This window comes from Spodoptera frugiperda, chromosome 6, assembly GCF_023101765.2.
Source record: "Spodoptera frugiperda isolate SF20-4 chromosome 6, AGI-APGP_CSIRO_Sfru_2.0, whole genome shotgun sequence".
NCBI lineage: Eukaryota > Metazoa > Arthropoda > Insecta > Lepidoptera > Noctuidae > Spodoptera > Spodoptera frugiperda.
Window position 1 is genome coordinate 11,939,359 of NC_064217.1, and position 27,686 is coordinate 11,967,044.

Sequence of the window (27,686 nt, forward strand, 5' to 3'; positions counted from 1 at the left end):
AATATTGACAACTATCCTACCTCACAACTATTTGACCAAATTGCTTTAATATCCTAAATCTATTGACAAATAACTAGTAATGTATAAAAAAATATTTTCTTCTATCATATTTTCAAAAGAGTGTAGTTTAAATGAAACTATATTTTTAGACATCTATCCCCTAATCTTATAAATTAAGCCATGTAAGTCTAGGACAATATCACATACATTGACCAACTTTTTCCATAGCTCCAATTATTAACCATACGTATCTATAGCACAAGATAGCTTAACGATAGCTAAGCCCATCTGGCTACACGAAAACATGATTATTTTGTATTAGAATTCAACGGTACTCAATCTTTTCAGTCTAACTGCTCAATGTATATTTAATAATGTGGCAAACAATAAGTCATTTATACCTACCGAAGCTTCCATGTCCGGTAAGCACCTGCGTCAGGCGGTAGGTGAGGACGCCGTGGCGCCTCTCTAGCCATGTAATTGACTGACTAGGCTACATAGGATTGCCTAAATATATTTAGGATATGTAGATTGTATTGGTATGTAGGTACTTAATAAGGAAAAGAAACTTAAGACTAGTGAAGTGTGATATTAGGATGGTCTAGGAGTGTACTTAGTACGTTTTGAAAAGTCAAAATTTTGAGGGAAGGCTTGTTTATTAACGTATTGACATTCGATGTCAATAAATTCATTTTATTTGGATTTAATCCTTTAAACTTACCTACAATTTGATACGGGAGTATCAAGGTAGGATTAAAATTTAAAATAAAATTTAAATAATATTCAAAATTAAATGGTTTGTTCATTAATTACCTATTAAAGTTAACTCTTCGAGTCGTTTGCATTACGGGTATTTCGTTGTTCCTTTTCCGTAAAACATTGAGTATCGTTGGATTTACTTATTGATTAAAAACTTTTTGATATTTTTATAATGTGGGGTTTATGCTAATCTCCGTACATTCCGTATTAATATTGACTGTTGGAAAGCCAATTTGTAAACCCGGAATTATTGTAGATCCCACATGTTTAGAATAGTTCTGACAATCGGAACTTAAAAATTCTGAAAGAAACCTTTTACACGTGTTATATTTTACACTATCGTCTATCGTTTTAGTAAAACTTCGTGCAGGGTTGACAAAGAGTTAGTTATAAGTATAATTTTGTTGCTTTTCACAAAAAAATATTTTATTTACGTTTTTATATAAGTTTTCTTCTCGGCTAAGAATGTAATTGCAATTACTTAAAAATATAACGAATTCCGTGACCAATTGTCCTCTCGTTTGTCTGGTATAGATTCAGTCTCGAATGGTTAAATGACATTACACATTTATTAAAGATATCTTGAGAAATAATCAGCATCTTATTAAAAAATATTATTAAATAATGTTCAATGTTCATGTATGTCTATTGTAGTGGTTCCCGAATTCCCCCACCGACCTGTAGTACGTAGATGCAGAATAAACACAAAATATCTTAGATGTTGTACGATTTAGCTGACCGATCAATATAGTTCATCACGCCAAACTTATAGTGCCACCTGTGCTCAAAAACTTAACCTAGTCAGTTGGTTATGTCGCGTATTTCTGCAGTACGAGCATTAGTTTGTGATCGTCTTTTAAAGAGTGGTATTTGAATAATATATCTTCGTCTATCTAGTCGATATGAGGCAGTTTTCTTATTATATTCAGTAGTACATAGTTTGGACGCAATCTCAATGTTGGTAGTGTTTAGTATACGTAAGAAAGTCTATGTAGATCGCGGTGATTTGAAAAAAATAATATTTTTCTTAACCAAAGGATCCTTTGGTCCAGAACTTGTCTGAGTTCCAAGGCTTCGAACATATAACAACATGTTCAGTAAAATTAAAATTCTTTCTGTGTTGGATTGCCGCGAGTCCATTGTTACATTCATAGGGATATACCCTTTAGATACTATAAGTACTGTCATAGTGTAGGTATCAATAAATATGTATTTTGATATCGTATTTATTAATCTCCTTTACTCGTTTTGAAAGCGGATTGTATAAAAAAGGGGGTTTATAAACCCAATTTGGACAAGAGATAAAATTGACAATGTATGTTTCCCGTCGAAATTATTTTGAATAGTATTTGTAGTTATATAAGGTACATGATACCTATATACAATTTTATGTAGTTTTTCGCATGTGGCGTTGGTTTATTTAAGGGTAATAACTACATAACTACAGTCATAGATATCATAATTAACTATATTCAAATATAATAAAATCTTTCAATAAACTGTCTAAATGTTTTCTGACACAATAATATTTGATAATGGCAACCTCTAAGTCAACTAGCGCCACCTATATATGAAAGCTTAATATGTGTGATATGTATACGTAGTAGTGTTTATGGATATAAAACATGTCTGACTGTAGATTACAAATATCTATTACGAATTCTATGTGTGATAGCCATAGGTACCTATGTAGTACTTTCAATGTGTGTTTAATGATTAAATTAATGGGTATGAATTGTGTCTTTTTCTCAAATATGCTTCTACCTTACCTTAAATGTTAACCTCCATTGTTTACAGAAACGTAAGACATGTTATGTATTATTAAATATTTTGGAAATATCTTGACACATATTGTACTGGGACAATGTTATTTGTAAAATAATCTCTTGACTTTTTATGGTACAAGCCGGTAAACGAACGGACGGATCACCTGATGGTAATATAAGCAGTGCCCGCCGCCCATGGACACCAGAAACACCAGAGGTGTTACAAGTGCGTTGCCGGCATTTTGGGGGTTGAAAAAAGGGTGTGTTGGGGAGATTCATCATGTGTGAAGTGTGGTGAAATTCGCGATTTAAAAAAAATGTTGCGAAAAATAAAAAACAAAAAACTACAAAAACCAATAATTTATTAAATAAATAAAGAATAATATAATTTATTCTCTTTGGTGAGTCGTCCCTTCCCTGGGGTGTTCGTCAACGGTTTCGAGTGCGGTATCTGGTCTCCTTTCCACTTCAGCTTCGGTTTCCGTCGGTGGTGGTGCTTCCACGTCGCCTTCTACCTTGTCCTTCTCCGCCCTCTCTTGTTCCTCTTGGAGTAGCGTGCTCATCACCAGCGTCGGTTCTGCTGCAGCCTTCAACTCAAGCCTCATTTCCACCAGGATACTCCTTACCAGTACTAGGACGTATATCTGGAACACTGGAATGTTAAGTCTGGTGTTAGAAGGTATCAATGTGTTTAGTTGTCGTGTATTTTTAACCGATTTAAAAAAAGAGGTTCTCAGTTTGACCTGTATGTATGTTTGTTTGTGCGCAATTATCTCGCGTTTTGCTGAACCGATTTTATTGCAGTTTTCAGCTAAGAAATGAAACTTTCTCCTAAGTCTGTAAAATACTATTTTACAGACTTAGGAGAAAGTTTCATTTAATAAATCGTAATAGAAGAAAGTATGTAAAATGTGAATTCTATAATCTTTATCACCAAGGGGCAGTATTAGATTTGCTCCCTCAATAATATACAATGTGATAGGTGTGAGACTTCTAACCCGTTAAGGCTGAGTACTACATCTAATTTTATCGACAAAAAAGTAATATGATAGTTTGAAACCCCAATTGAAAATATTGAAAAATAGTGATTTTTTCGGTAAAGATTATTCAGAAATTATTTTTTTTCTCACCAAAACATTATCAAACATATGAAAAAAGTAATGAATTAGTTAGCCAAGGTTATCAGCTACCGTTTTTCGTTTTTTTTAGGTTTCTACGACGCATACAGCCTTTGATATCACATAAAGTAAGAAAAATATTAAAATAGCCATAATTTTAAGGGGAGGGGATTCGACCCCTTCGACCCCCGACTTTTGTCCATAAAATTAGATGTAGTACTCAGCCTTAACGGGTTAGAAGTCCGAACCCTATCACATTGTAGAACCAATAACTGACGATCAATGGATATCTATTTATATTTAAACAAATACATTATAATAGTCTACATAACGTTAGTAACTTACATATGCTGAGCACCATAGCGATGGTGACGACGACGCCGATGGCGGCCACCACCATGGAGTAGAACATGATGGAGGTGATGATGGCGGCGATGCAGTACTTCATGTACACGCGCATCAACGACATGTCTTTCTGAACACACAACAAACATTACTTATTATCTTGTGAGCCTAGCCTAAAGCCTAAATAACCTTTACCGGAGTCTGTGTTTCCTGTAACTTAGGTGTCTTCAAGGCCCGACAAAATGGGTTACTCATGGGCGTGCTCCATCATAGGCCGCATTAGCGAGTTAGCGGCCAAACGTTGACCCATCAAACATAATTATAAGAACCCCTAAAACCTGAACGAGGCGGTCTTTTGTTTGGTTCTAAAAGATTAGCAAGCTGGAGTGACATTGGGCTGTCACGTTTAATTTTGTTGGAGAAACCCGTTTAGGAATACGTACCTGAGAATGCCGAGATGTTCATTGGGTTAAACGTGTTCTAGAGTGAAAACGATGTCTAAGTAGAATCCTGTAGAGCAGTTTTTCTCAAACTATACGAAAAATGATGTTATAATAATTAACAGGTACTTCACTTACCCGATACAAAGCACATAGTAGAATAACATTGAACGCGAACTCCACGGAGTAGGCTATCATGGGGGCTGGTTTGGTGGCATTGTCGTCGAGTATTGTAGCCTGCACTTGTACCAGGATCGGCACGAAACTGTCGTCCGCTATGCCCACTAGAGATATTACCTGGAAACATAGTAATCAGAGGGCTTAGTACGAGTTTGTCTTACGTTTAACGAGATCGAAAAGAGACCACGATCGGCGCTCTGATTGGTTTGGTTATTTGTCCCAGCTTATCAGAGTGCCGTAAACTCATACTCAGGGTAGGTTTACCTTTGAACTCTTAACTCTTCGGCGCTTATAGCTTTAGAAATTAGGGATTTTAAAACTCACACTTTGTCCAGCCTATGAATCGATCTAGAGAAAAATGCTATCATGGCTGCAATCGCGACTATCAATCACTGAGTTTTATATCCAGACAATCCACAACCCAACCAATATCATCTAATTTCCATTTTTTCCGACCAGAGAATCGAACCTGTGTCACATTTCACAGCTGTCGGTCCCCTTGACTATGGGTTTCCTATACATAGTGGGGTTTGCCATAATTTCTACACTTGGTAGGTGTAGAGTTAAAAGCTACCCTGTCTACGATAAATGTATAATCCCGCAGTCGGCTCTTACTTACGATACCCACGGGAAGAGGAGCGGCGGTAACTAGTGACCACACGACAAATACAATAACGAATAAGAAAAATAAAAAATGACTTACCGCTAAAATAATATTAAAGTATCCAGTAATGAACAGTCCTATCCTGACGGGAATGACCCAGCAACACCAATCCAGCTTAAAGTTCACCACCAAATCTTTGACATAGTCGAAACCCTTCCCCATCGTGCAGCACGTTCGAACAGACGGACATACAACAGAATTGTACCAAAAATACTAACTCAGTGTAATTAGTTTTGTCTTAATTAGGATGCGACTTAATTGAAAGGTCACACAAAATTATGAGAGGTAACAAATTGATATAATTCTATGCGGTAATATTTTATGACGGACTTGTGGTCACTATGCGGTGGGAGCTAAACTAGGTGAATTAGTTTTGCATTCCTAAATTCCTAACATATTATTATAATATGTGATAATTATTTTCTTCTCCTCTAATTATTTCTTCTGATTTATTTCGGTACGATATCCAAGACAGTTATTGGGATTATGTAATTGAGTACTAATAACACTAAAATAATATATAAGCATTTTCTGTTACTACTATTGGGTCTGAAATAAAGATTTTTTTTTAATTTTTTTCCGGTGTTTTCATGGTTGTATTTTTTGTAAATCTTGGCTTACAGGAGTTGCAACGATGTGGGAGGTTGTGGCGGGCTTGTTCCATATTATAATACGTGGGGATACATAGTAGATACTTAACTATTGTTTGTCGAAGTTAGATTTTTAACATAGCATAGATGAGACGTCGATTTTGAAGACCTCCAGAAGCAGTTCGGATAGTAGTCGTTTCTAAACAAGCCTTCTTTATCCAAAATACTGTTATTACAATTAAATTAGAACTAACGTAACATAAATGGCAAAATACTTGTTAGTATAACACATGAGACTTAATATAGGTCCCGGAGCTGCGGACTGCCTAGCGGGTTACCGAGATTCTAGCTCGAAAAGCAAGTTTTTAGTCAGTAAGAGTCTGACACTCCCTCTCGCCTCACCCAATCATTGGATGATTTTCGCCCCCTCAAAATAGGTACACGTTGGTATTTACTTGAGATTTTATCTTCGAGACAAAGCGTCTATTTTTAGACATAGAACATAATTCGATCTATGACTGAGTCTAGTCTCTCTAGGTCCGTTCTAGGCTCCCATAAATAGGGTCAAGGTCGGAGATAATAAAAAACTATGTTTATAAAAAGTTTAAAGTATATTATGGCGTGCATTTGTCATACGTAAATACTGTTATAGTTATATGTAATAGTAAAGTAAAATAAGTATTATGAAATAGAAATATTATGGCAAAACCAGATATTTAGAGAGATGAATTATTGTATATCTGTTAGAGATTATTTTTGAAATCTATTTATATTTGCTTAAACAGTTAAAAATGTAGAAGGTAGACACTGAAATCTGCTTAGTACTCACACAAAAATAGGCCTTATGGCTAGCCAATAAAAATGTGCAATTAACAATACATTTTGCATTTTAAGTATACAAGTTTTTAAAACTTAGGTAACTTAATAACGCTGTTGGTCGCTATTGTAATAGAAAAGGTAGGCACAGTATCATTTTATTGTGTTTCGAAGATCTTTAATGATAACTATTGGCGCCAAATTCCACCAAATAGGTTTATAGTAAGATAAGAGTGAATTGTAGTCAAACTATTTGTTTAAAGCGTAAAAAAGCTTACAAAATGGTGAAATACAATTGTAAATTTTCTTTCCTACATTTTCTCAATTCAATAAAGAACCAAACATTTTAATTTTAATCCCAGTTTACTCATTATTATATTACTTTATTTTAGAATTTACTTATCAACTTTCATTGCATATAAAATTTAGTTTCTTTCAAATAACAAATAGATTATCAATAGAAAACAGTTTAATTCTAGTTTATTCAACATAATTATTATAATAATTAAATATTTTCACATAATTACTAAAGACATCGCTTATAAAGAAATAATATCAAAATAAAAATTAATATAGATGGACACTGCTGGTCACGAATTATTGTTGACTATTGAAAATAAACCTATAGATATTCAAAGAAAATAATATAAAAGGAATGTAGATATTAACTGTCCTTTTCGCTAGGTATCATAAGTATAAAAAAAATTATATGTAAGTCATGTCTAGTAATCTCATAAATGATTGAATGTCTTTAGAAAAACGATTAAACTGAAATATACTAGCATATAGTAGGAAACACGCAATTATGTTACATTTAAATGTTCTATGATCACAATAAACCATGAACCAGCAATGTCCACCTCAACCCTGTAACAAAACCCGAATAAAAACAAAACAATAAGAAAATAAACATTTATTTGTGAACACACCACAACAATGGTTGAACGCAGGTTGTAAATGATCACCAATCGTTACGTTACATTGCAAATATATCTGTCTACGTAGCTACGTGTGCTGACTCCACTCATCTTATAATGTATGTCGGTTCGAGACTATTCCAAGTACTTGTAGCACTTTAAATATATCAGTAATCATAACGACACAAATACGATTTAAAATCAACATATCTTTTAATCCATTTTAGTGTATTATAAACATCATTGTTTGCAGATATTACATAATTATTACATATTACTTAATCATTCCGTAAAAAGTCTTCTATTTCATTTATTTTGATCAATATTGTATGTAATCAACAGAAAGAAACACTCAAACTATGACAGTGATAGTCTTTAAAGACAGACAACACACGCAGCTACACTCCCGCTACTCCCACACATTCACTTCATAAGCGCGTGTACCACGGCGTTAGCATTCAGAGCTTTAAGATCAGTATACGTCTGCCCAGTACCGACAAACACGATCGGTTGGCCAGTGATGTACGTCATAGATATCGCAGCGCCGACCTTATCATCAATAGTATCGAACTTGGTCAGCACAATACCGTCGATCACGTGAGGGTTCGACGAGGAACTATGGTCAGCCAAGGCCTGGTTGAACTTGACAAGTTGGTCGACGGCTTCGTTGCCTACGAGAGCTTCTCCTACAAAGAGTACCATGTCTGGCTCGTTCACTTTGATGAGCTTGGCCAGAGCCCGCATGAGAGGCTCGTTGTCTTGCATTCTGCCGGCCGTGTCTATGAGGACCACGTCGATCTTCGAGTCTGTCGCGTAACGGATGGCTTCCATTGCTATGCCGGCCGCGTCCTTGCCTGGGGATGGATGGGATAATATTAGGTAATTGTAGTTTCCTCGTAAAATAAAATATGACCAGTAAGTACAGTCAACAACTTTTTAATCTGTTTGATTTTATGACTTGATAGTAATGTGATGACACTACCTTCGCTAAAGTTAAGTTGATAAAACTAAGCGCAAATAAAAGTTACATAAAAGCGAAAAACCATATTATTTTTTCATCAATGAAAGTAACTTTATATCAAGTAATTCTGAATTTTCCATAACAAAGCAAGGCTTCATTAACCACCATACATTTTAACTTTCATAAATAACCCATACAAATATCCGCCTAACAGGAAAATACTGCAACATTAAAACATAATATAAAACTAGTCCATACCATATCCCTTCTCATAGAGATGCACCATCTTCCGCCCATTGTGCTTGGTCTCGGGATGCAGCGCGTTGAGATGTCTTGTGTGCGTGCGCAGTTGTTCGACGGCGCCGGCGCGGAACGTGTCGCACGCCGCGATCAGCACCGACATGTCGTTCTCTATCAACCAGAAACATATCTTCGCCAAGTTTGTCGACTTGCCCACGCCGTTTACCTGTGAACATAATTAAAGGACTTATTAAATAGTTCGAAGTTTTTAATACAATTACAATAACACACAACGTCACGCCTTTTTATCCCCGAAGAGGTGCACATTACGGCACGTAATGCCGCTATACAATGTACACTCACTTTTTACTATTTGTGTTATACGGCCCATGTAATAGAGGGTGATCCTTTTGTCATATACTGAACACAATTTCAGACTCCGTGCTACCACTGAGAAATTTTCGAAAAACCGAAAAGAGCCCAGTAATAATTTGCCCGACCCTGAAATCGACCCCGAGACCCCTTGTCCGGCAACGTCGCAGTCTTATCGAATTATTCGGCCAACGACCTTGTGAGATACATATATTGTATATATTATACTACTTGTACAATATATAATATTTTGTACTTGATCTAGTAGTGTTTTATGTATTATTTACGACTTTAGACATCAACTGTGATGATGTTGAAAGCATTCCGAAATATACTGCATATAAATAGATTTAATGTAATGTACAATTCTATAGAGGCCTTTATCATGAACTGTTTTGATCTAGCAGTTGTGAATACAACAGCCACGAAGTTCCGATAAGACTAAATATTTATCGAATCTTGAAGTTCACAATTAACATATTAACTAAAGAACACATTATCATATAAACCGATAAAGAAATCATAACATTAAACTATTTATCATATACGGAGCTACGGACACCGGTTTGAAAAGTAGGAGTTGGAACGGGTGGTTTTTAGTCAGTAAGAGTCTGACACCCTGTTGCCTCGCCCAACAATGAAAAAGTCATTAGATGATTTTCCACCCTCAAAAAAATAATAATTGAATACATACCCCACAAAAAGCAGCAACGTATGGTCTCCCTTGCTGCTTGGCGTGCATGCAGTCGCGCAGGATGTCCACGCGGCGCTTCGGAGACAGGATCTGCACCAGCGACTCCGTCAGCGTCGCCTTCACTGTCTTGGCCACGCTGTCGAATGTACCCAGCACCTGGTACAAGGTAAATAATATATTTAATACTAGCTTTCATATATTCACCAATTGACTGCACGGTTAGCGCGGTGGCTGGGCAAACGGCTGCCGTGCAACGTGTAGCGGGTTCTATTCCCGCACGGAGCAACTCTTTGTGTGATTCACAAATTGTTGTTTCGGATCTGGGAATCATGTGTATGTGAACTGGTATGTTTGTAAACACACCCACGACCACGACACAGGAGAAAAACATACGAACAAATAACAAGATTCCACTCTGTGAGTCACAGTTTTAAAATTACCGCAGTTCCGGTCTTAGTGCGGCCGGGGCTTACTGAATGAATATTGTAACTACTTCATCACTACATAGTATACAACAAAGCCTGTTGTCAGTCTCTATGTATCTAAGTTTTATCCCCTTTTTATCCCCGAAGGGGTAGACAAAAGTGTACGTTACGGCACGTAATGCCGCTATACAATCTGCACCATCTTTTTCACCATTTGTGTAATAAGTATCCCAAGTTATTACATGGGATCGTGCGGTCCATGGCCCTCTACGGCGCCCCTGTATGGGCCCCGAGTCTGATGCGGCGGCCAGCTCGGGCGCTACTTACGTCCCAGAGGGTCATGGCCATCCGAATAATCCGTGGATATCGTACGATCTCCGGGGAAGCGGCGAACCTCCTTGCCGGATTGCCACCATGGGATCTGGAGGCAAAGGTGCTTGCGCGCGTCTTTAGTTTGCACGCCGACGCGCGTCGCCGGGGCGAAACTCCGCTGCCGCGCCAGATTAGTGCGTGGCGGGACGAGTTCCGGCGTGATCTCATGGTGGAATGGCAGCAACGACTGTCGCAACCGAGGGCTGGGCTCGCTGTCATTGCAGCGGTAAGTCCCCTCTTTGAGGAGTGGCTAGAGAGGCGCCACGGCGTCCTCACCTACCGCCTGACGCAGGTGCTTACCGGACATGGAAGTTTCGGTAGGTTCCTGTTTCTGATTGGGCGGGAGGAAACGCCCGGGTGTCATCACTGTGCGGACCGCCCGGAGGATACGGTGGAGCATACGGTGGCGGTGTGCCCTGCATGGGCTGAGCACCGCCGTGTCCTCAGGGATGTGGTCGGCGACGGCGACCTCTCGCGTCCGGCATTGGTTCAGACCATGGTGCGGAGCGAGGGGGACTGGGATGCCGTCTCCTCCTTCTGCGAGGCATAATGCTAGCTAAGGAGGAGGTGAGGAACATGAGAGAACGAATCTTCTCACGCCCCAGCCGTCGCGAGAGACACTCCGGGCGTCGGGGATCGCGAGACGATCTCCGGCCACCGTAAGTGCGGGTCTGCGGACGGTGAGCAAGGGTAGCTCGCCGCCCGACCAGAACCAGACCCGTGCGTGCGGCGCGTCGCGTTCCGCGCGCGCCTCAAAGAGCCATCAGACCACCACAGATGGGGCCCAATAGGGCTGATGCTTAATCCGGAGCTGCGGACTACCTAGCGGGTTTACCGGGGCTCCGGCTTGACAAGCAGGAGAAGGAACGGGGTGGTTTTTAGTCAGTAAGAGTCTGACACTCCCTCTCGCTTTGCCCTGGCGAGAGAAGTCATTGGATGATTTTCCCCCCTGAAAAAAAAAAAAAAAAAAAGTTATTACATGGGGTTGAACCTATATTGGGCACAATTCCAGACTCCGTGCCACACATCGAATGTTTGAATAAATAGTGTGATTTCTGACGAGGTTTAAGATGGTTTTGACCACGCGGACCAAACCGTTGTTATTGTATGTATGCGGAATGTCATTAAAATCGGCAATAAATGTGTTTTCAGGAAGTATACATCACACAACGTCAGATCAACTAGCAATGGTATTCGCGAGTGAAACGAAACAGCGATTCGACATGACTGGAGAGTTTTGGCAAATCACCAATGCACTTACTAGAAATTAGATCAATGTTCAAAAACCTGAGGTGATCCTTTACTGACAGACAATTTTCTCCTTGCAATGAAATTGTAAGACAATAACAGTACATATTATACTGTGATAAATAAAAGTGTAGTGTTTGTAATATTGATATAACAGCTTTTAAGTACAGCATAAAATATGAATACGATACATATACCAAAATAAAACCATTTTTGTCTGTCTGTCTGTTTGTTCTGGCTAATCTCTGAAATGGCTTGACCGATTTTGACGGGACTTTTATTGGCAGTTGATGTACTAAAGAGTAACTTAGGCTACTTTTATTTTAGAAAATAAAGTCACAACGTCCGTAATTATGCGAGTGAAGTCTAGTTAAAACTAAAACTACTACTAAAAGCTATACGCATTATTTTCCCATTGGCATTTAAAATGTTGTTTAGATATCCGAAATATAAAGGTAGGCAGAGAAAAATCGAAGATCGACAAAACGAAATTACATTAACACAAAATAAAACTGACCTCCATTGATTGGTCTATACTATAGCAATAAAATTTATTTCTGTACGAAATAAAAGAACGATTTGATTAGTAGGCCGCGTAGATCTAAAAACATACGACCTAAAAACTAGACTAGACTACAAAATGTCCCAAAGGCATTTTGTAGATAGACTAAACATGACATTGGACACTTATATGCTGTATCTCATAAGTAAATATTGAATACAGAAAGTGACATGGACAGTTCATTTGATGAAACACACAAACACATTAATAGGTACTCTAGACTCACCCTTCCTTCAAGTTTAGTAGCAACAGAGTCACAAAGCTTGGTAGCTATGTCAGCCGCGACGTTCTTTCCAATCAGATGGTCCTGAAGTTTGTCCAGCACTGGACGCATCGACTCCTTCGTCAGAGCCTTAGACCCCACCAGCCCTGGAAGCCAGAGCATCTTCGTATTATTATTGTAGAAAAAAATAACAAACGTAGAGCAACGCTTTGTCTATTGCGCTGCGTACGCGTGAGCGTAATAAACAGAAACACTAGAGTTTGAGTTTTGAGTTATTTTTGGTCTAGCTGTTTGGACATTTTTATTTATAGTCACTCACACACATAACGTTCAGGAAAATCGTTGGGTGAAACTTTCGTGCGTCCGTACATTACCATAGAGTAAAAAGTACCTGGCCGTATAATGGAAGATGGAAATATGACAATGACAGCTCGACAATTTCCCGCGCGTTTAAACGTCATACAAAAGGATTATTATAATCTAACTAGATTATAATTATGAAATTAATTCATAATAACTGTGGTATAGACTTAAATAAGTACGCTTAAAAATCGTAGAGGGCCATCCCGTACAAAATCAAGGAATAAAGATTTTTAGCCGTAATTTTAAGTAGTGAGCAGGCGAGGCTTAAAGATCATTGAATTAAATAAATCTCTTCCTTTTTCCGACTTTTTCTATGAATATTTCCAACAATTTTAGGTGACCTACCTATATATCAACTATTTTAACAAAATCTCACCCTTGAAAATGCTGAACATGCCGCCTGATTTCTTCTGCGCGGCCTGCGCGGGTCTCTCCTCTTCCTCCTCACTGCTGCTCTCGTCCGACTCCACCTCCAGGTCGCGGATAGCGCCCGCCATCTGACCCACTAGCTGTATTGCCACATATAAATAATGTAATAAATATTTTGCTGATATTGGTACCATCTTGATTGAAATTGGATGAATTAATTTATTTTTGCAAATAGGCTACAAAAGAGCACTGTTACACGTTTAAATTACGCAAAATAAAAACTAGGTGAGGTCGCCATTTCCTAACAGACTACTCTGAAAAGAAATGCCGAATTTTTGTACAATGATTCAAAGAGAGAATGAAACAATTAATAGAAACTTATTCTTAGTCCTTACTGAAGTGGATTCAAATAAAAAATATTAATGTATTATTTTTTGTAGAAATGTTATCATAGATTAGAAGACAGCAATACAAAATAGATTGCCAGTCATCATAATTCTAATTACTCTTATTTCTCTCCGTAAGGTAAGAACAGTATTAAATAATTCCTTAGACTGTTTATCAATTAAATGGCATCTTACGTGTTATAATGTGCTACATACATACCTATCCCTATCGTCACGGGATTAATCCCCGTGAGGGGTATGTATGTATGTTAGACTGTTCTATTTATCAATGAATGTACCTGAGTATCAGGCGTGATCTGGTTGTCGGCGTCCTCTGGTTTATCGGTGCTGAAGTCGAGCGAGGGCAGGTCCCGTGTGCCGCCGCCCAGCTCCCACACGCGGGGCTGCTTCACGCGCTCCACCTTAGGACTCTTTGGAGATTTCCTGGTGATAACACATCAAACATTTATTATTAGATCTTATTCAAAGTTTTTTTTTATTATTAAACACGCCATATTTTAGTAAACAAGCTCACGTATCACCTGATGGTAAACACCAGAGGCGTTACAAGTGCGTTGCCTTTTCGGGGGTTATCGGGGAATCGTGGATTGGGAAGATTGGGAGGGGTAATTGGGCCTCCAGTAACCCCACTCACACAACGCAAGCGTTGTTTTACATCGGTTTTCTGTGAGGCCGTGGTATCACTCTGGTCGAGCCGACCCATTCGTGCCGAAGCATGGCTCTCCCACACTTAAATAAACTTAGTTTAATATAGTAAATACCTCGTTCTTCGTAAATATTAGCCCTAGTTGATGTGTTTAGACCACGAGGGCAGTCATTTTTGTGTGTTAAATCAAGATAGTATATTTACACCAGTTAACTATCAGGTTGTAATAACGTCAATTGAGCGTTTTGAGATATTAAAAAAAATTACTGATTTTTTTTTAATGCGGCGTTTGCGTGATCATTCCCATCATCGAGTTGCTATTGGACTAGGAACTACTAAGTTCAATAAAAATAATTCTGTGTTTATTTAATTTGAAAATTACAAAAGCGATACTCAGATACCCAAACAAAATATTGTATAGGTACAATTTAATTCAAACATCTTTAATGCCAAAGGACGAATAAGACACTACACTGACGTCACATAAGAAGTAGGTTTAATAAATAAAACAAGTTTCATACAAACAGGAAAAATGAACATTATCCTGTTTGTCACAAGACACATAATCAAATATAAGTAACTGTTCAAGTTATATGTCTCTACAGTGTACAATAATAACCAGTATTATGGGTTTGATAAACATCATTGTGCCTTTCCTACACTGTGTATTGAGTAGTAATAGAATTAGACAAATGTACAGTTAATGGTACCTACTTTCGCCAGTTACGTCAAACGTTAAATATGTACAGTAAAATATTCAAGGGTGGGTGAATAGAATACATGTTAGAACATTATTCACTCCACATCTGTATCTTTGTTTTTTCACTTGTTACTTTTGTTACAAGTTTTTGTTTTATCTTCATTTCAGAATAGATAAGTAACAAATAATCACTTAAATAGCTAACAATTTTGTTTACTAAAAATATTGAATGAGTAATAATTCATTATGTTTTACTAATTTCATAAACCCTTCAACTCTACAGTTTATGTAATAAAGTTACTTACTTGGGCAGCTCCTTCTTGCCCTTGGAGGCCAGTTTCTGCGCCATCTTGGCTCTGTTCATGGCAATCACATCATCTTCCTGGTCCGGAGACTCCTCCACCTTGCCATTGGTTAGGTTCTTAGATTCTACTATTTTTACTGAAACCAAACATCATTATTGTCGTAATTTTTAAATATATTGAGAGTATTGTGTGTGGTAGTTTGTTAAGAAAATGTATTTTTACTAGTTTATATATAAGGTGATCAGTTATCATATTATAAAAAGTAGATAACATGTCAGTATAAAGAAAACTATCTAAAATCTATTTCAAAGTATTCATTCCATAAATCATAATTTCATATTTCTAGCACATATTTGCCTTGAATAAAAAATAAATCCATATTTTGTGCCACTTAGAAAGCCACAAGCAGGCCAGCTAGGAGATAAGCCAATTTACTCTAATAAGATTACTTAGATACACAATGATAACAAGTGACAAACAACTAGTCATTCTGATTGCAAAATAATATCTTACAAGTTGTTTTTTTTTTCACAATCTAGTTGCATTAAGCAAATCAATAAGTTTTTTAAACATTGCCGACATTAGGGTTCTCTCCTGTGTCATGGGTGCGATTACAAACATACAAGTTCTCTTACATATGACACACAGACTCGAAAAAACATGTGTATCACAGAACAAGTTATTATGTGTGGGAATCAAGCCCGTTACATGTTGCGTGGCACCAAGGAGTCAGCTAGTCAATTATTTAAAGACTGGTGCAGATAGCCGTAATATAGTAGTACTCTAGTGTGTAAAATAAAAGGGAAATGAATAAAACTTACCAGATTTCTTCCCCTTATCTTCTCCCCTGCGTTCAATCATTGAAGCAACAGTCTTTTTGGACTTCTGCGAGTCTTCAAATGTTCTCATTTGTTTTGGAATCTTAGCTTGCGATTTAGCTGTAAATTAAAATTAATTCTTGTTAATATGAACAGATATTCTGTAAGAATAAGATAAATCTATTCATAATAATTATACAAGGCCTTGTTCTAAGCTGAAAATGTTAAGAATCATGCTGAAGACCAAATGAATAAATCTAGAACTTTGAGTGTGTGTCCTTGTAATATAATTGGTGGAAGATTTAATTCATATTAAATGAAGTTCAATGCATAACAATGACCTAAATAGTGCATTAGTAACATGAAACGATAAATTCTGAACCAACAAAAATAATGCTTTAGTTTTCTGCTTTATAAAAGATTGTCAATTTTTGACAGTTTAAATAAGCTATCCTTGAACGTAAAGTTAGTACTTTTATTGTATTACTATAAATGTTTAAATTCCCTTACCCCATTTCTCACAATCCCGTAACACCTTCTCAAAAGAAGTTTTAAAGTCAAAGTCCATTATATGGTGGCCTCCTTGCAGCTCATTCTTATACTTGTCCCTAAACTCCAGGTGGACATCATTGAGGAACTTATCCACATATGATAACTGCAGGATGCGCTGGTACGCCACCACAAACACCAGCTCAAACTCATTGTCGAGTTTGTATTGCAGTGATAAGGCATTATGGCTGAATGTATTGTTGCCTGAACGCTCCTGAAAAAGAAAATATTGTCTCTTTAAATAACCTTGACTCTATACTAGAATTCCCTCATGTTGTGACTACATATATAACATTCCATCACACATTTAAATTTAATAATCCAATTACTATAATTTCAAACTTCTATAGGTTTAAGATCCTGGCCTGTGAGTAAGGATAGTATATATTATACAACATATGACAAGCTTTATTGAAGCCTATTGTACAGTAAACAAGTCTATATTTATAACATATGGTACATTCACAAGGTATGTTCTAGATAAGGCTATAAAGACTATGATAACATTGAAAGAACGCAATATAAATAAGCCAAGGACATTATTGGAAACAGACCAAGTAAATGCGTAAAATAGAGGACCACGTTAATTCATAACTTAAAGCTTAGCATATGTAAATCATCCAGACAGTGAATACTAATTAGATTAAGCCACAATTCACTACGGGTTTCCCAACTTGCGAAACTACTTACTTGTAATATCACACTACGAATTAAAGCGTTCACAGATGGCGAAAAAATTTCGCTTGTGCTCTGGAAACACCACAGCACTATTCCTCCTTTACTAAAGATGCTGAATAAATCTAACATTTTGAAGAATTATTTGAATTATTCACACAGAAAGTCACTTTACAGATGTTTCGTTCGCACGACGTAGGAATGTGTATGACAGAAAATTGACAACTCACAATCTGGTTGATTCTGAATTCTGAACGAAAATTATTTTTAAAGGTTGTCAGAATTAAACTTGAGAAATTCAGGAATTTTGGAGAAAAACATGTACAAAATATTGAGAAAAAGTTTAACTTAAAAAAAGAGAAACTGAAAAGCCATAAAATTATTGTATTACAAAAAATATTTAATGAAATTTTTGTTATTTTTCCTTCACTGCTATATACTAAGTTTCAAAACGCACCTTACTTTATTTGATAAAAATAAGATTTTTAATGTAAAAAAATAAAAAAACGTAATTCTATCTGTTTTTTAATTACTAGCTGTTTTAAACGATATTTTATCAACCTTAATATTTTAATTTATTTTATTTAAATATCCTGAAAATAATGAAATCCTCTCTATGACCAAACCAAACAATGAAAGAAATCTAAACAACTCATTGTCTATTAATGTCTATAGTCTATGGATAAAAGAAATTTGTCAAATCATCGTATTATTTGTGCTCGTAGCTCGTATCAAAAATTGCCGATTAATAATCAAGAAATCGTTGCTAAAGTTTTGTGCTGGTGAATTATAAGTTAACAAACAACAAGATGAATATAACATCAGCGGCGGGGATTATATCCCTGCTGGATGAGCCGATGTCTGAAGTTAAAGAGTTTGCATTGAAAAGGTTGGACAATATCGTCGATGAATTTTGGCCTGAAATATCTGAATCTATTGAAAAGATTGAAATCTTGCATGAAGATAAAGTGTTCTCCCAGCATCAGCTAGCAGCTTTGGTGGCAAGTAAGGTGTATTACCACTTGGGAGCGTTTGAAGATTCATTGACGTATGCGCTGGGCGCTGGTGATTTGTTCGATGTGAATGCAAGAAATGAATATGTCGACACAACTATTGCTAAGGCGATCGATTTCTATACCTACAAAAGGAAGGCTCTGTTCGTGGACAGCGATGCAGGAGCGATAGATCCCAGGTTAGAAGCCATCGTGAACCGAATGTTCCAACGATGCCTTGATGATGGACAGTATAGGCAGGCACTGGGGTTGGCGCTGGAAACCCGTCGCATGGACATTTTTGAGGAATCCATCATGAAATCTGATGATGTTGCTGGTGAGTTACTTTTGTAAACAATGTTCATAATGCCTTTGTTTTCTGTAAAATTCAGTTCACAATGCCTATTTATTTTTTCTATGTTGTTGCTTGTATTGTTTACTAATCTGTTCGGTAAAAATTCATGAGTCATTGGGGGTCAATAGTGGCTACCACTGTGATATTAATACTCTGTGAGAGTAAATCATGTTTTACAAACCCTTTTCAATTGTATAGTTACAAAATTTTAACCAAAATTAAGATGATCAATTTAAGTTTTATTCAGAAAAAATATTTGTGCAACTCATTGTAATGTCATGCTCAAATTGCAAGTGTATAGTTTGTACTAATATATAAATTGTTCTTTGTACTAACTATTTCAATTTTTATTTCCAGGTATGCTTCAGTATGCTTTCACAGTTGCTATGAGCCTTCTGCAAAACAGAGGCTTCCGTAGCACTGTCCTCAGGTCCTTGGTAGGTCTCTACAGAGGTCTCAACATCCCAGACTATGTCAACATGTGCCAGTGCCTCATCTTCCTGGAAGATCCCCTCTCTGTTGCAGAAATCCTTGACAAACTAAGTCATGGACCTCAAGAGTCTGTCCTCATGGCATACCAAATTGCCTTTGACTTATACGACTCAGCCACACAACAGTTCCTTGGTAGAGTACTACAGGCTCTAAGAACTACAGCACCCATCCCCAGTGCTCTTGGTGGCAAGCCTCAACCACAAGGAGGCCCATTCCCTGAAGCAAGCATGGAGGTTGACCAACCAGCTGAAGAAGCTAAGAAACCAGAGAGGGATATAGAAAGTCTGAATGATGAAGAAAAAGAACACCAGAAACGGGTAGAAAAATTAATTTCAATTCTAGGAGGTGAAGTATCTATAGGGTTACAACTACAATTCTTAATTAGGTCTAATCATGCCGACTTGCTTATCTTGAAAAACACAAAAGATGCAATTAGGGTGTCTATTTGTCACACTGCTACTGTTATAGCCAATGCCTTCATGCACTCAGGAACTACCAGTGACCAGTTCTTGAGGGATAACTTAGAATGGCTTGCAAGAGCCACAAATTGGGCTAAACTGACAGTAACAGCCTCCCTTGGAGTAATTCATAGAGGTCATGAAAATGAGTCTCTAGCTCTCATGCAATCATATTTGCCAAAGGAAGCCGGACCATCATCAGGTTACTCCGAAGGTGGTGGCCTGTATGCTTTGGGTTTAATTCATGCCAACCATGGTGCTAATATCATTGACTATCTTTTAACTCAATTAAAAGATGCTCAGAATGAGATGGTGCGACATGGTGGTTGTCTTGGCCTTGGTCTGGCTGCTATGGGTACACACAGACAAGATGTCTATGAACAACTCAAGTTCAATTTGTATCAAGATGATGCAGTCACAGGTGAAGCAGCTGGTATAGCCATGGGAATGGTCATGTTGGGTTCCAGGCATGCTGCAGCCATTGAAGATATGGTTGCCTATGCTCAAGAAACTCAGCATGAGAAAATATTGAGAGGATTGGCTGTCGGTATAGCTTTCACGATGTACGGGCGTCTTGAGGAGGCTGATGCCCTTGTACAACAGTTGCTGAGAGACAAAGATCCTCTACTGCGTCGCGCTGGTTGTTACACTATCGCTACTGCTTACTGCGGCACTGGAAACAATGACTCCATCCGTACGCTCCTTCACGTAGCCGTTTCTGACGTAAATGATGACGTACGTCGCGCTGCCGTCACGGCTCTCGGCTTCCTCCTGTTTAGAACACCTGAGCAATGCCCATCAGTTGTATCTCTGTTAGCTGAATCATACAATCCTCACGTCCGTTATGGCGCGGCCATGGCTTTGGGTATAGCTTGCGCCGGAACTGGCAACCGTGAGGCTATTGGCCTATTGGAGCCTATGGTAAAGTTTGACCCCGTCAACTTTGTGAGGCAAGGCGCCTTAATCGCTTCTGCTATGATTCTTATTCAACAAACTGAAGCCCTATGTCCAAAAGTCACATACTTCCGTCAACTTTACGCACAAGTTATCTCCAACAAACATGAAGATGTGATGGCTAAATTCGGAGCTATCTTGGCTCAAGGCATAATCGATGCTGGTGGCCGCAATGTAACGGTATCTCTGCAAAACAGGACTGGTCACATGAACATGCTTGCTGTGGTTGGCATGTTAGTCTTCACCCAGTATTGGTACTGGTTCCCTCTGGCTCACTGCCTATCCTTAGCTTTCACCCCCACTTGTCTGATTGCTCTCAACTCGGATTTGAAGATGCCCCAGATGGACTTTAAGTCAAACTCAAAACCTTCTCTATATGCTTACCCGGCTCCTTTGGAAGAAAAGAAACGAGAGGAAAGAGAAAGAGTTACCACTGCTGTCTTGAGTATTGCCGCAGCAAAAGCTCGCAGGCGAGCTCACGGAACTGAAGGCTCTGCAAGCAGCATGACTTCTTCCTCGACGTCTAAAATGGATGTTGATGAAGAAGAGAAGAAGCCATCAAAATCACCAAATCCTAACATAACTGTCCATGGAAAATCGGACAAGGATGCTGCTGCTGCTGGCTCCTCCAAGGAAGTCAAGAAAGAAGAGAAGGAAGGTGAAGAAAAGGAGACAAAGGAAAAGAAAGAGCCAGAGCCAACCTTTGAAATCTTGAACAACCCTGCGAGGGTAATGAGGCAGCAACTAAAGAACCTGACTCCAGTAGAGGGTACTGGGTTTACCCCATTGAAAGATGTTACTATTGGAGGTATTGTCATGTTAAACCACTCTGGTGATGGAGAACAGGTTCTGGTCGAGCCTGTGGCCGCGTTTGGCCCAAAGACGGAAGAAGAAAAGGAGCCAGAGCCCCCAGAACCATTTGAGTACTTGGATGATTGATATTGTCTCTTCAGCTAATTCATCTCACGATGATGCTCTATAGTAATAGGACGATAATTAAACATTTCAATATATTGAACAAGTTATGATCTAGATTAAAATGTTGAAGTACATGATTACTACTAACAGGAAATTATTATTGTGTTTCACGAATAAATAAATGTACCTAATTAAATAATTTGTTTTTTATTTTTATAAGATTAGTAAACATCTACACTTCGGAGATAGGACAATGCCCCATCTCTTTGTTCTCATTAATGTTGCATGATTACGAGTCATTGAATGACGTTGGACGTTGAAAAAGGCCAATGTCGTGGTTCCCAGTCTTGAGGAGCAAGTAGCTTTAGGGTCATCAAGCATTTTTGATTTTATTTAATAATTAGCTCTTTAGTTTGGGATTGTACAATGATCTGTGCATGATTAATAAATATTAAAAAGTAAAAAATAAGAAAAGGTGTTGCAAGGAATGACATGTAATAAGGAATGGTATGTAATAACAAAAACAAGTTCATTTCTTTTGCAGCTTTGCAAACAGGTTTAGTACTTAAACCATAAAGAGAGGGCAAAAAGCATTTGTTCTCCCCCTTCTTGCAAAATATGAAACAGAGGGGGTCTGCGCATTGCGTATACTGAGCATCCTATTCTCTGTCTACGGCGCAGACTTCTTTGTCAGGGAATAATAATAGCATGTATAAATAGGCAGATGGACTGTTTTTCCCAGCAGAAATAATAGGTACCTATGGTCTATATTCATGAAACTAATGTTTAAGAAGCTTATAACATTGAAAATGACCTACACTAAATATATAAATGATGTTTATTAGTACGAGCTAGACAATAATAACTTGAAAGTGGCCGGTAAATTTTTCACTACTAAAAATGTTATAGATGATTCACGATTACTTTTAGTATAAAATAATGCGCTAGTATCATAGACTATACATTATATACTGCTAGTATCAATATTACTATAGTGAACTATAGTCGCGCTGTAGGGATTGCAATGTGAGCGACTTTGGTGCCCTATGCATTTATTTTTATGATTATATAGAGTGGCCACCCTGTATAGACAAGCTATTTTATGGTCGATAACCATGGACTAAATTGTGAGCCGTGTGGGATTTTTTTATATTTATAGTGTGTGAGGTTGTCTCATTGTTAACGTAGCGTTCCATCACTATTTGTATTCTTTTATCGTTTTAAAGCATAATCACCTTGTTAGTTGTAAGTCGTGGTAAACCATGCTATATATTGTGAATTATTTTATCTGGTTCATTTAATTGTGACATTGACAGACATCTTTCATTACTGTCAATTTGTGTCGGTCATTTTTCAATTTATATTTTGAGAATTCAGGGTCAGGTTATAAATTAGATTAGACTAAAAACGTGGTGTATTTCTGGCCGTACGATTGTGTACCAGCTATAACGCTACATCTGATTTAATTGCAATATACAACTGCAATCGACAAACATGGATTGGGATTTGAAATACGGCGAATTATCATCGAATCAAAACTTCGTTAACAATTGCGAAGCTCTCAAGGAGAATTTAATGGAAGTACAACAGGTATTGGATCAATTGTTACCGCTTAAGCAGCAATACGACAAATTAATATTGCCAGCACAAATTGAACTCGATTTGTTCCTAGCATTCACTTTAAATTCTTTGCACTGGATCCATTTGAGGATACAAGGCGTGGACCCAACGAGTCATCCAATTAAAGATGAACTGCAGCGAATAAAAGCTGCCATGTTAAAATGGCAGGAAGTCAAAGACCGTGAGAAAAGGCCATCAGTCGACATAGAAGCAGCCAAGCGGTTCATCAAGAGCGGGCTCTATGACCCATACAAAGGCACAGCCAAGGGACCCCCAAATAAGAAAACTAAGTTCGAGGATAATGATGAGTAAACCATGCTCTCTCTAAATTCAAAATTATCAAGACTGAATAAGATTTGTATGATATGCAACCATACCATCTCAAGACATGAAGAAATTTCACCAGATTATGCAAACTTTTCAAAGTAGACATAAGCTGTCCTTACATATCCATAAAGTAATCCTATATCTCAAGAAATAATCATGTGTTATCCAAATCTTTGTATGACTAGGTATTATATTGTACCCACTCCATTATTATAATTATTTCTATTGTTAGGTAGCTCTATAAAATTAACATTTTGTCTTTGTACTGTGTCTAGAAACTAGTGTTACTATTTGTATAAGTTTCCCTAACATGTGTGCAAACACTGACCAAATCTTTGTTATTTTATTTATTTGTTAGAGGTGCCTTCCAAAGTGTGCCAACACAAAAGTTTTCTTGTGTAACCAATAATGCCTATGTTATTTTAAATTTTAAGCCAAAATCATTATAAAAGTAGAAATATAAATGTTATCTTAGTGTTTAGTATCCAGGTTTATAAAGCTAACATTAATCGGTTAACAGAAAAAATCGAAATATGTGTGTGTCCTACAATTAAGCATTTTGTAATGTTATATTACTTGATATCCATGTATTACTATTGTATAACTACTTCACTTTAAAATTAGTCTTAGATCTGATTGATATTGCTGTCATTAGTAGTAGTATACATTTATACATACCCAACTATTCACTTGTTAGTCATCTAGGTACCTTTATTTCTTACCTTCATCACATTAATTCCTTCAGTAACACATTTTTTTCTACTAATTCCATTCTCTCCTGCCATATATTTGCCACCATAAGGTACCATGATGGTAGGTTAGTTTGTTTGTAATTTATTTTCCATGTTTTACCTTATTATCTACAATAAATTATTCGTAACCTATTACAATATGTATATAATGTGTACATAAGTTTTGATTAAATAAAATAAACTACCATTTATCAAAAAAGGCTTTTATTCAAACAACAACTAACACCAGATCCTCTACTTAGCCAAATATAATTTAGGAATGTCAAATATGTTCTACAGTAATTGTATTCTCAATCTTATCTAAAAGGAATTTATTAAGTATTGCAAGAAATCACATTTAAACATTTTATTTAAATTAAAAAAAGTAGAAAAATATAACTTATGTTTAGTTCGGAATGATAAAAATTATGTGTGAAACAAAAATATTCTTGTTCTTATGCTCATGACAACTTCTGATTATTTTATAAAAGCACAAACAAAATAAATTACATACATTTTATGTAAAATAAATAATTTATCCACCAGTCTTACATGTACTTCTGTCCATTGAATAAAATGGTAAAATTTAATAAATTATAATAAATAAATCATTAAATTCTAGTCATATTGATTAAGCAATAAAAATAGTATATTATTAAATAAGATCATCCTGAAATAATGGCACCAAATACATAACACATTTACAAATGGAATGAATAAGTGATGTTGATCAACAACTATAAGGCAATTGTAGTGGCATGTTTATTTTTCTACTTGAAGTACCAAGCCCGCAGCGGAGATATTGTCACCAGCACCAGCGGTGAGCTGTGCCTCAGTGCAAATAAGTACAGGAGCCACACAAATGTCAACATTCTCCCCGTTTATTTCCTCGTCCCAACATGAGACTGGTTTAGTAGGTTCAAAGAACACCCTACTTGTGTTGTCATTGTCTGTGGTTGTGGAGAAACTGTCATCCAGTAACAGTTTACATTTATCCAAGGCAATATCTTGACTGTTGCAGACATATCTGTGTGCAGTCAGCGATGCTTTAGCAGCTGCAGCCTCTGTTCGCTTCCAATTTGAGTTTTTAACTGTCATTATAGCTTGGTAAGCTAAAGTATGTACATGGATGCGGGTTAGCTTTCTTTTACTCTGATACAGTTCATTCTGCCGTCTTATCAACAAAAATGTTTTGCGCATTTGATCTAATGCTGTTGCTACTCTTGGGTTGGAGTCAGCAACAACACTGACTTCTCCATATTCTAAGACACTGTATAGATTTGTTAATTCTTGCTCATTCATACCCACTGAGTCTACAAATGGTAGTATTTTGGTAGTGAGATGTTTCAGAAGCTCCAAGTCCACATAACTAGCCATCTCAAAGTGGGTCAGTGTAGACAGTGGTTGTGATAAAATTTGTTTCTTGACTAGATCCAGTCTTTCAGCTCTCAAGTCTGTGAACAATCAAATATTATATTAATTCCTTTACTAAGCAATTACTACAACCTAAGCCAAATGAATGTAGAACTAATCGCGCATCACTAAAGACAGCTTACCTTTCCCATCTCCACTTTTAAATGGATAGTTATCCATCATCTGCAGTCCACTAATGACTAGTAAGTTTGGGCCAAACCCTGGCAAATGTTCATCGAACTTCTCCAGGGAGCTCAGCAGTGGATTGTTCTCATCATTATGTACAATGTATCTGTTTGCTCTGGGCGCCTTCAGAGTACCGAATGTCTCATCGGTCTTGTACTCTAGAATCATGTGGACATCATCCCTAACTTCCTCATTCTCCTCCCCACCAACTATCTGGATATCTTTCGGAATGTATTGCTTCAACTTATTGCTCATTTTTGCTGCAAATAGCACCTTCCACCCCTCGATGTAGAACCTTTTGGCCATCAATGGAGCGTTGCCCCCAATAGACCATCTTGAGTCAGGCAGTTTCAAAGCTTGTTCTATTAATTCATCATACAACTTGCTATTGGACACAAACCGTCTGAAAACATTAATAATAATTTTATTACATTATGTTGACAGGAAAATGTATTTTCTTATCATAAAGGCCAACCTAAGAGTAGAAGTTCTTTTACAACAAATTTAACCTAATGCTAATTGCATTAATGACTAAATTATCTCAAAATGTACTTTGTTATCAGTGTAAACTATTACATTAATTTTTAAACATACATGTAATGGTAATTAAAATTTCAGATAACTTACTCGGCGGCTGCGCCATGTTTGAAGAAATAGGCGAAACTTTTGAGGAACTCTTCCTTGTTTGAGATCTCATTGAAATGTTCGGGGTTTCCTTTCAGCTCCTTGTGGTCCAATAACAAAGTAGCGTTAACAAACAGATCGTGACACGCGCCATAGCCAAGCGCTACTTTCGGTTGCAGTTTTCCCTCGCCGACTTTGTTCTCACTCTCCAAATATAGCAAATGATCCTTCACAGGAGACAGCCGCACATCTCCAAGATCATTTTTACGGTAATAAACAGCGTACAGCACGAAGCAGAACGATACAATCGTACCGCATTTCACCGGAACACCAGCCATCGTTCCAACTCCAAATATTATCTATATTGTATGTATAACTTAGTGATTGGAATGCATAAGTGATTAGAATTTTGGGAGAACCACGTCACCTCATCGTTTTATTACAGGCATTTAAGTATTTAATTATTTATGACCTATTTAAATATTGATAATGAAATACACCACAGGTGACGTTGAATGACAAAGTTATGACTTGACTCTTTGACAGCTGGTTTGACAATTTGACAGCTGAGTGTAGTACTGTCAGCTGTGTCAGCAAGTAAATAAATGACGTTGGGTTACACGCTGTTACACGGTACACCACGGCTTTTGTGCGTATTGTTGATTATTGGTATTCTTAGTCGAAATTTTTATTATCAATATAATCATCGAATAGAAAATGTATTCCTTGCATAGCAGTTTTTTTTTTCAATTAATCACATTTATCTGGTATAGACTAATTGATAAAATTTAAAAAATACTAAAAATAGAAAGATTATTTTGTAACACCTTTATTCTTATATCCCTCCACCCTATTCTATAAAAAAGTGTTTCTTTTAAGATCTTAACATTAAGAAACAAAATAAGTAATTATGTAGGTATAATATAATTAACAAAAATCATTGTCCTCGCCTCACCTTATCATTGAAGAGCCATGCTGCGGCATAGATGAGCCGGCTAACTGGAGGGATACAATCTGTGTGGTGCGGGGACTGCGCTAGCACAGTGGACACGTACTTTGCACAGCGAGGCTTACGGGAGACGCACGTCTCCC

At 37.2% G+C, this 27,686-nt stretch overlaps 5 protein-coding genes across 5 annotated transcripts; 2 read left to right on the forward strand and 3 right to left on the reverse strand.

The window, feature by feature from the left end:
- Positions 1-2,869: 2,869 nt before the first annotated feature.
- LOC118267618 (uncharacterized) lies at positions 2,870-5,480 on the reverse strand. The gene is made up of 4 exons (XM_035581692.2): positions 5,312-5,480; positions 4,567-4,725; positions 3,989-4,118; positions 2,870-3,177 (listed from the first exon to the last, which is right to left on the reverse strand). The coding sequence occupies exons 1-4, from the start codon at positions 5,432-5,434 to the stop codon at positions 2,915-2,917; spliced, it is 675 nt and encodes a 224-aa protein (XP_035437585.2). The 5' UTR covers positions 5,435-5,480; the 3' UTR covers positions 2,870-2,914.
- A 2,096-nt stretch (positions 5,481-7,576) lies between these two features.
- On the reverse strand, positions 7,577-17,741 carry LOC118267585 (signal recognition particle receptor subunit alpha homolog). Its single transcript, XM_035581655.2, has 10 exons — positions 17,540-17,741; positions 16,811-17,063; positions 16,304-16,420; positions 15,483-15,618; positions 14,110-14,254; positions 13,432-13,564; positions 12,696-12,838; positions 9,863-10,018; positions 8,815-9,022; positions 7,577-8,449 (listed from the first exon to the last, which is right to left on the reverse strand). Exons 1-10 carry the CDS (start codon positions 17,654-17,656, stop codon positions 8,019-8,021), a joined length of 1,839 nt encoding a protein of 612 aa, XP_035437548.2. The 5' UTR covers positions 17,657-17,741; the 3' UTR covers positions 7,577-8,018.
- A 454-nt stretch (positions 17,742-18,195) lies between these two features.
- Positions 18,196-21,892, forward strand: LOC118267453 (26S proteasome non-ATPase regulatory subunit 1). The gene is made up of 2 exons (XM_035581459.2): positions 18,196-18,853; positions 19,229-21,892. The coding sequence occupies exons 1-2, from the start codon at positions 18,334-18,336 to the stop codon at positions 21,712-21,714; spliced, it is 3,006 nt and encodes a 1,001-aa protein (XP_035437352.1). The 5' UTR covers positions 18,196-18,333; the 3' UTR covers positions 21,715-21,892.
- A 1,116-nt stretch (positions 21,893-23,008) lies between these two features.
- Positions 23,009-24,591, forward strand: LOC118267511 (nuclear nucleic acid-binding protein C1D). The gene has a single exon (XM_035581551.2). It carries the CDS (start codon positions 23,188-23,190, stop codon positions 23,623-23,625), a length of 438 nt encoding a protein of 145 aa, XP_035437444.1. The 5' UTR covers positions 23,009-23,187; the 3' UTR covers positions 23,626-24,591.
- LOC118267510 (ADP-dependent glucokinase) lies at positions 24,580-27,137 on the reverse strand. The gene is made up of 3 exons (XM_035581549.2): positions 26,598-27,137; positions 25,928-26,373; positions 24,580-25,825 (listed from the first exon to the last, which is right to left on the reverse strand). The coding sequence occupies exons 1-3, from the start codon at positions 26,930-26,932 to the stop codon at positions 25,134-25,136; spliced, it is 1,473 nt and encodes a 490-aa protein (XP_035437442.1). The 5' UTR covers positions 26,933-27,137; the 3' UTR covers positions 24,580-25,133.
- Between the last annotated feature and the right edge of the window lie 549 nt (positions 27,138-27,686).

What these genes read in the sequence shown, in the direction of transcription:
- LOC118267585 (XM_035581655.2), bottom strand. Translation starts at nt 17,656, where the DNA reads ATGTTAGATTTATTCAGCATCTTTAGTAAAGGAGGAATAGTGCTGTGG. An exon ending in AGATCACGCCTGATACTCAG is followed by an intron (nt 13,565 to 14,109) that starts GTACATTCATTG and finishes GTGGCAATACAG; the next exon opens with CTAGTGGGTCAGATGGCGGG. An exon ending in CATGTTCAGCATTTTCAAGG is followed by an intron (nt 12,839 to 13,431) that starts GTGAGATTTTGT and finishes TCTGGCTTCCAG; the next exon opens with GGCTGGTGGGGTCTAAGGCT.
- LOC118267453 (XM_035581459.2), top strand. Translation starts at nt 18,334, where the DNA reads ATGAATATAACATCAGCGGCGGGGATTATATCCCTGCTGGATGAGCCG. An exon ending in GAAATCTGATGATGTTGCTG is followed by an intron (nt 18,854 to 19,228) that starts GTGAGTTACTTT and finishes TTTTATTTCCAG; the next exon opens with GTATGCTTCAGTATGCTTTC.
- LOC118267618 (XM_035581692.2), bottom strand. Translation starts at nt 5,434, where the DNA reads ATGGGGAAGGGTTTCGACTATGTCAAAGATTTGGTGGTGAACTTTAAG. An exon ending in ACTTTAATATTATTTTAGCG is followed by an intron (nt 4,726 to 5,311) that starts GTAAGTCATTTT and finishes CTATGTTTCCAG; the next exon opens with GTAATATCTCTAGTGGGCAT. An exon ending in CGCTATGGTGCTCAGCATAT is followed by an intron (nt 3,178 to 3,988) that starts GTAAGTTACTAA and finishes TTAACATTCCAG; the next exon opens with TGTTCCAGATATACGTCCTA.
- LOC118267510 (XM_035581549.2), bottom strand. Translation starts at nt 26,932, where the DNA reads ATGGCTGGTGTTCCGGTGAAATGCGGTACGATTGTATCGTTCTGCTTC. An exon ending in AAACATGGCGCAGCCGCCGA is followed by an intron (nt 26,374 to 26,597) that starts GTAAGTTATCTG and finishes TAATGTTTTCAG; the next exon opens with ACGGTTTGTGTCCAATAGCA. An exon ending in TAAAAGTGGAGATGGGAAAG is followed by an intron (nt 25,826 to 25,927) that starts GTAAGCTGTCTT and finishes GATTGTTCACAG; the next exon opens with ACTTGAGAGCTGAAAGACTG.
- LOC118267511 (XM_035581551.2), top strand. Translation starts at nt 23,188, where the DNA reads ATGGATTGGGATTTGAAATACGGCGAATTATCATCGAATCAAAACTTC.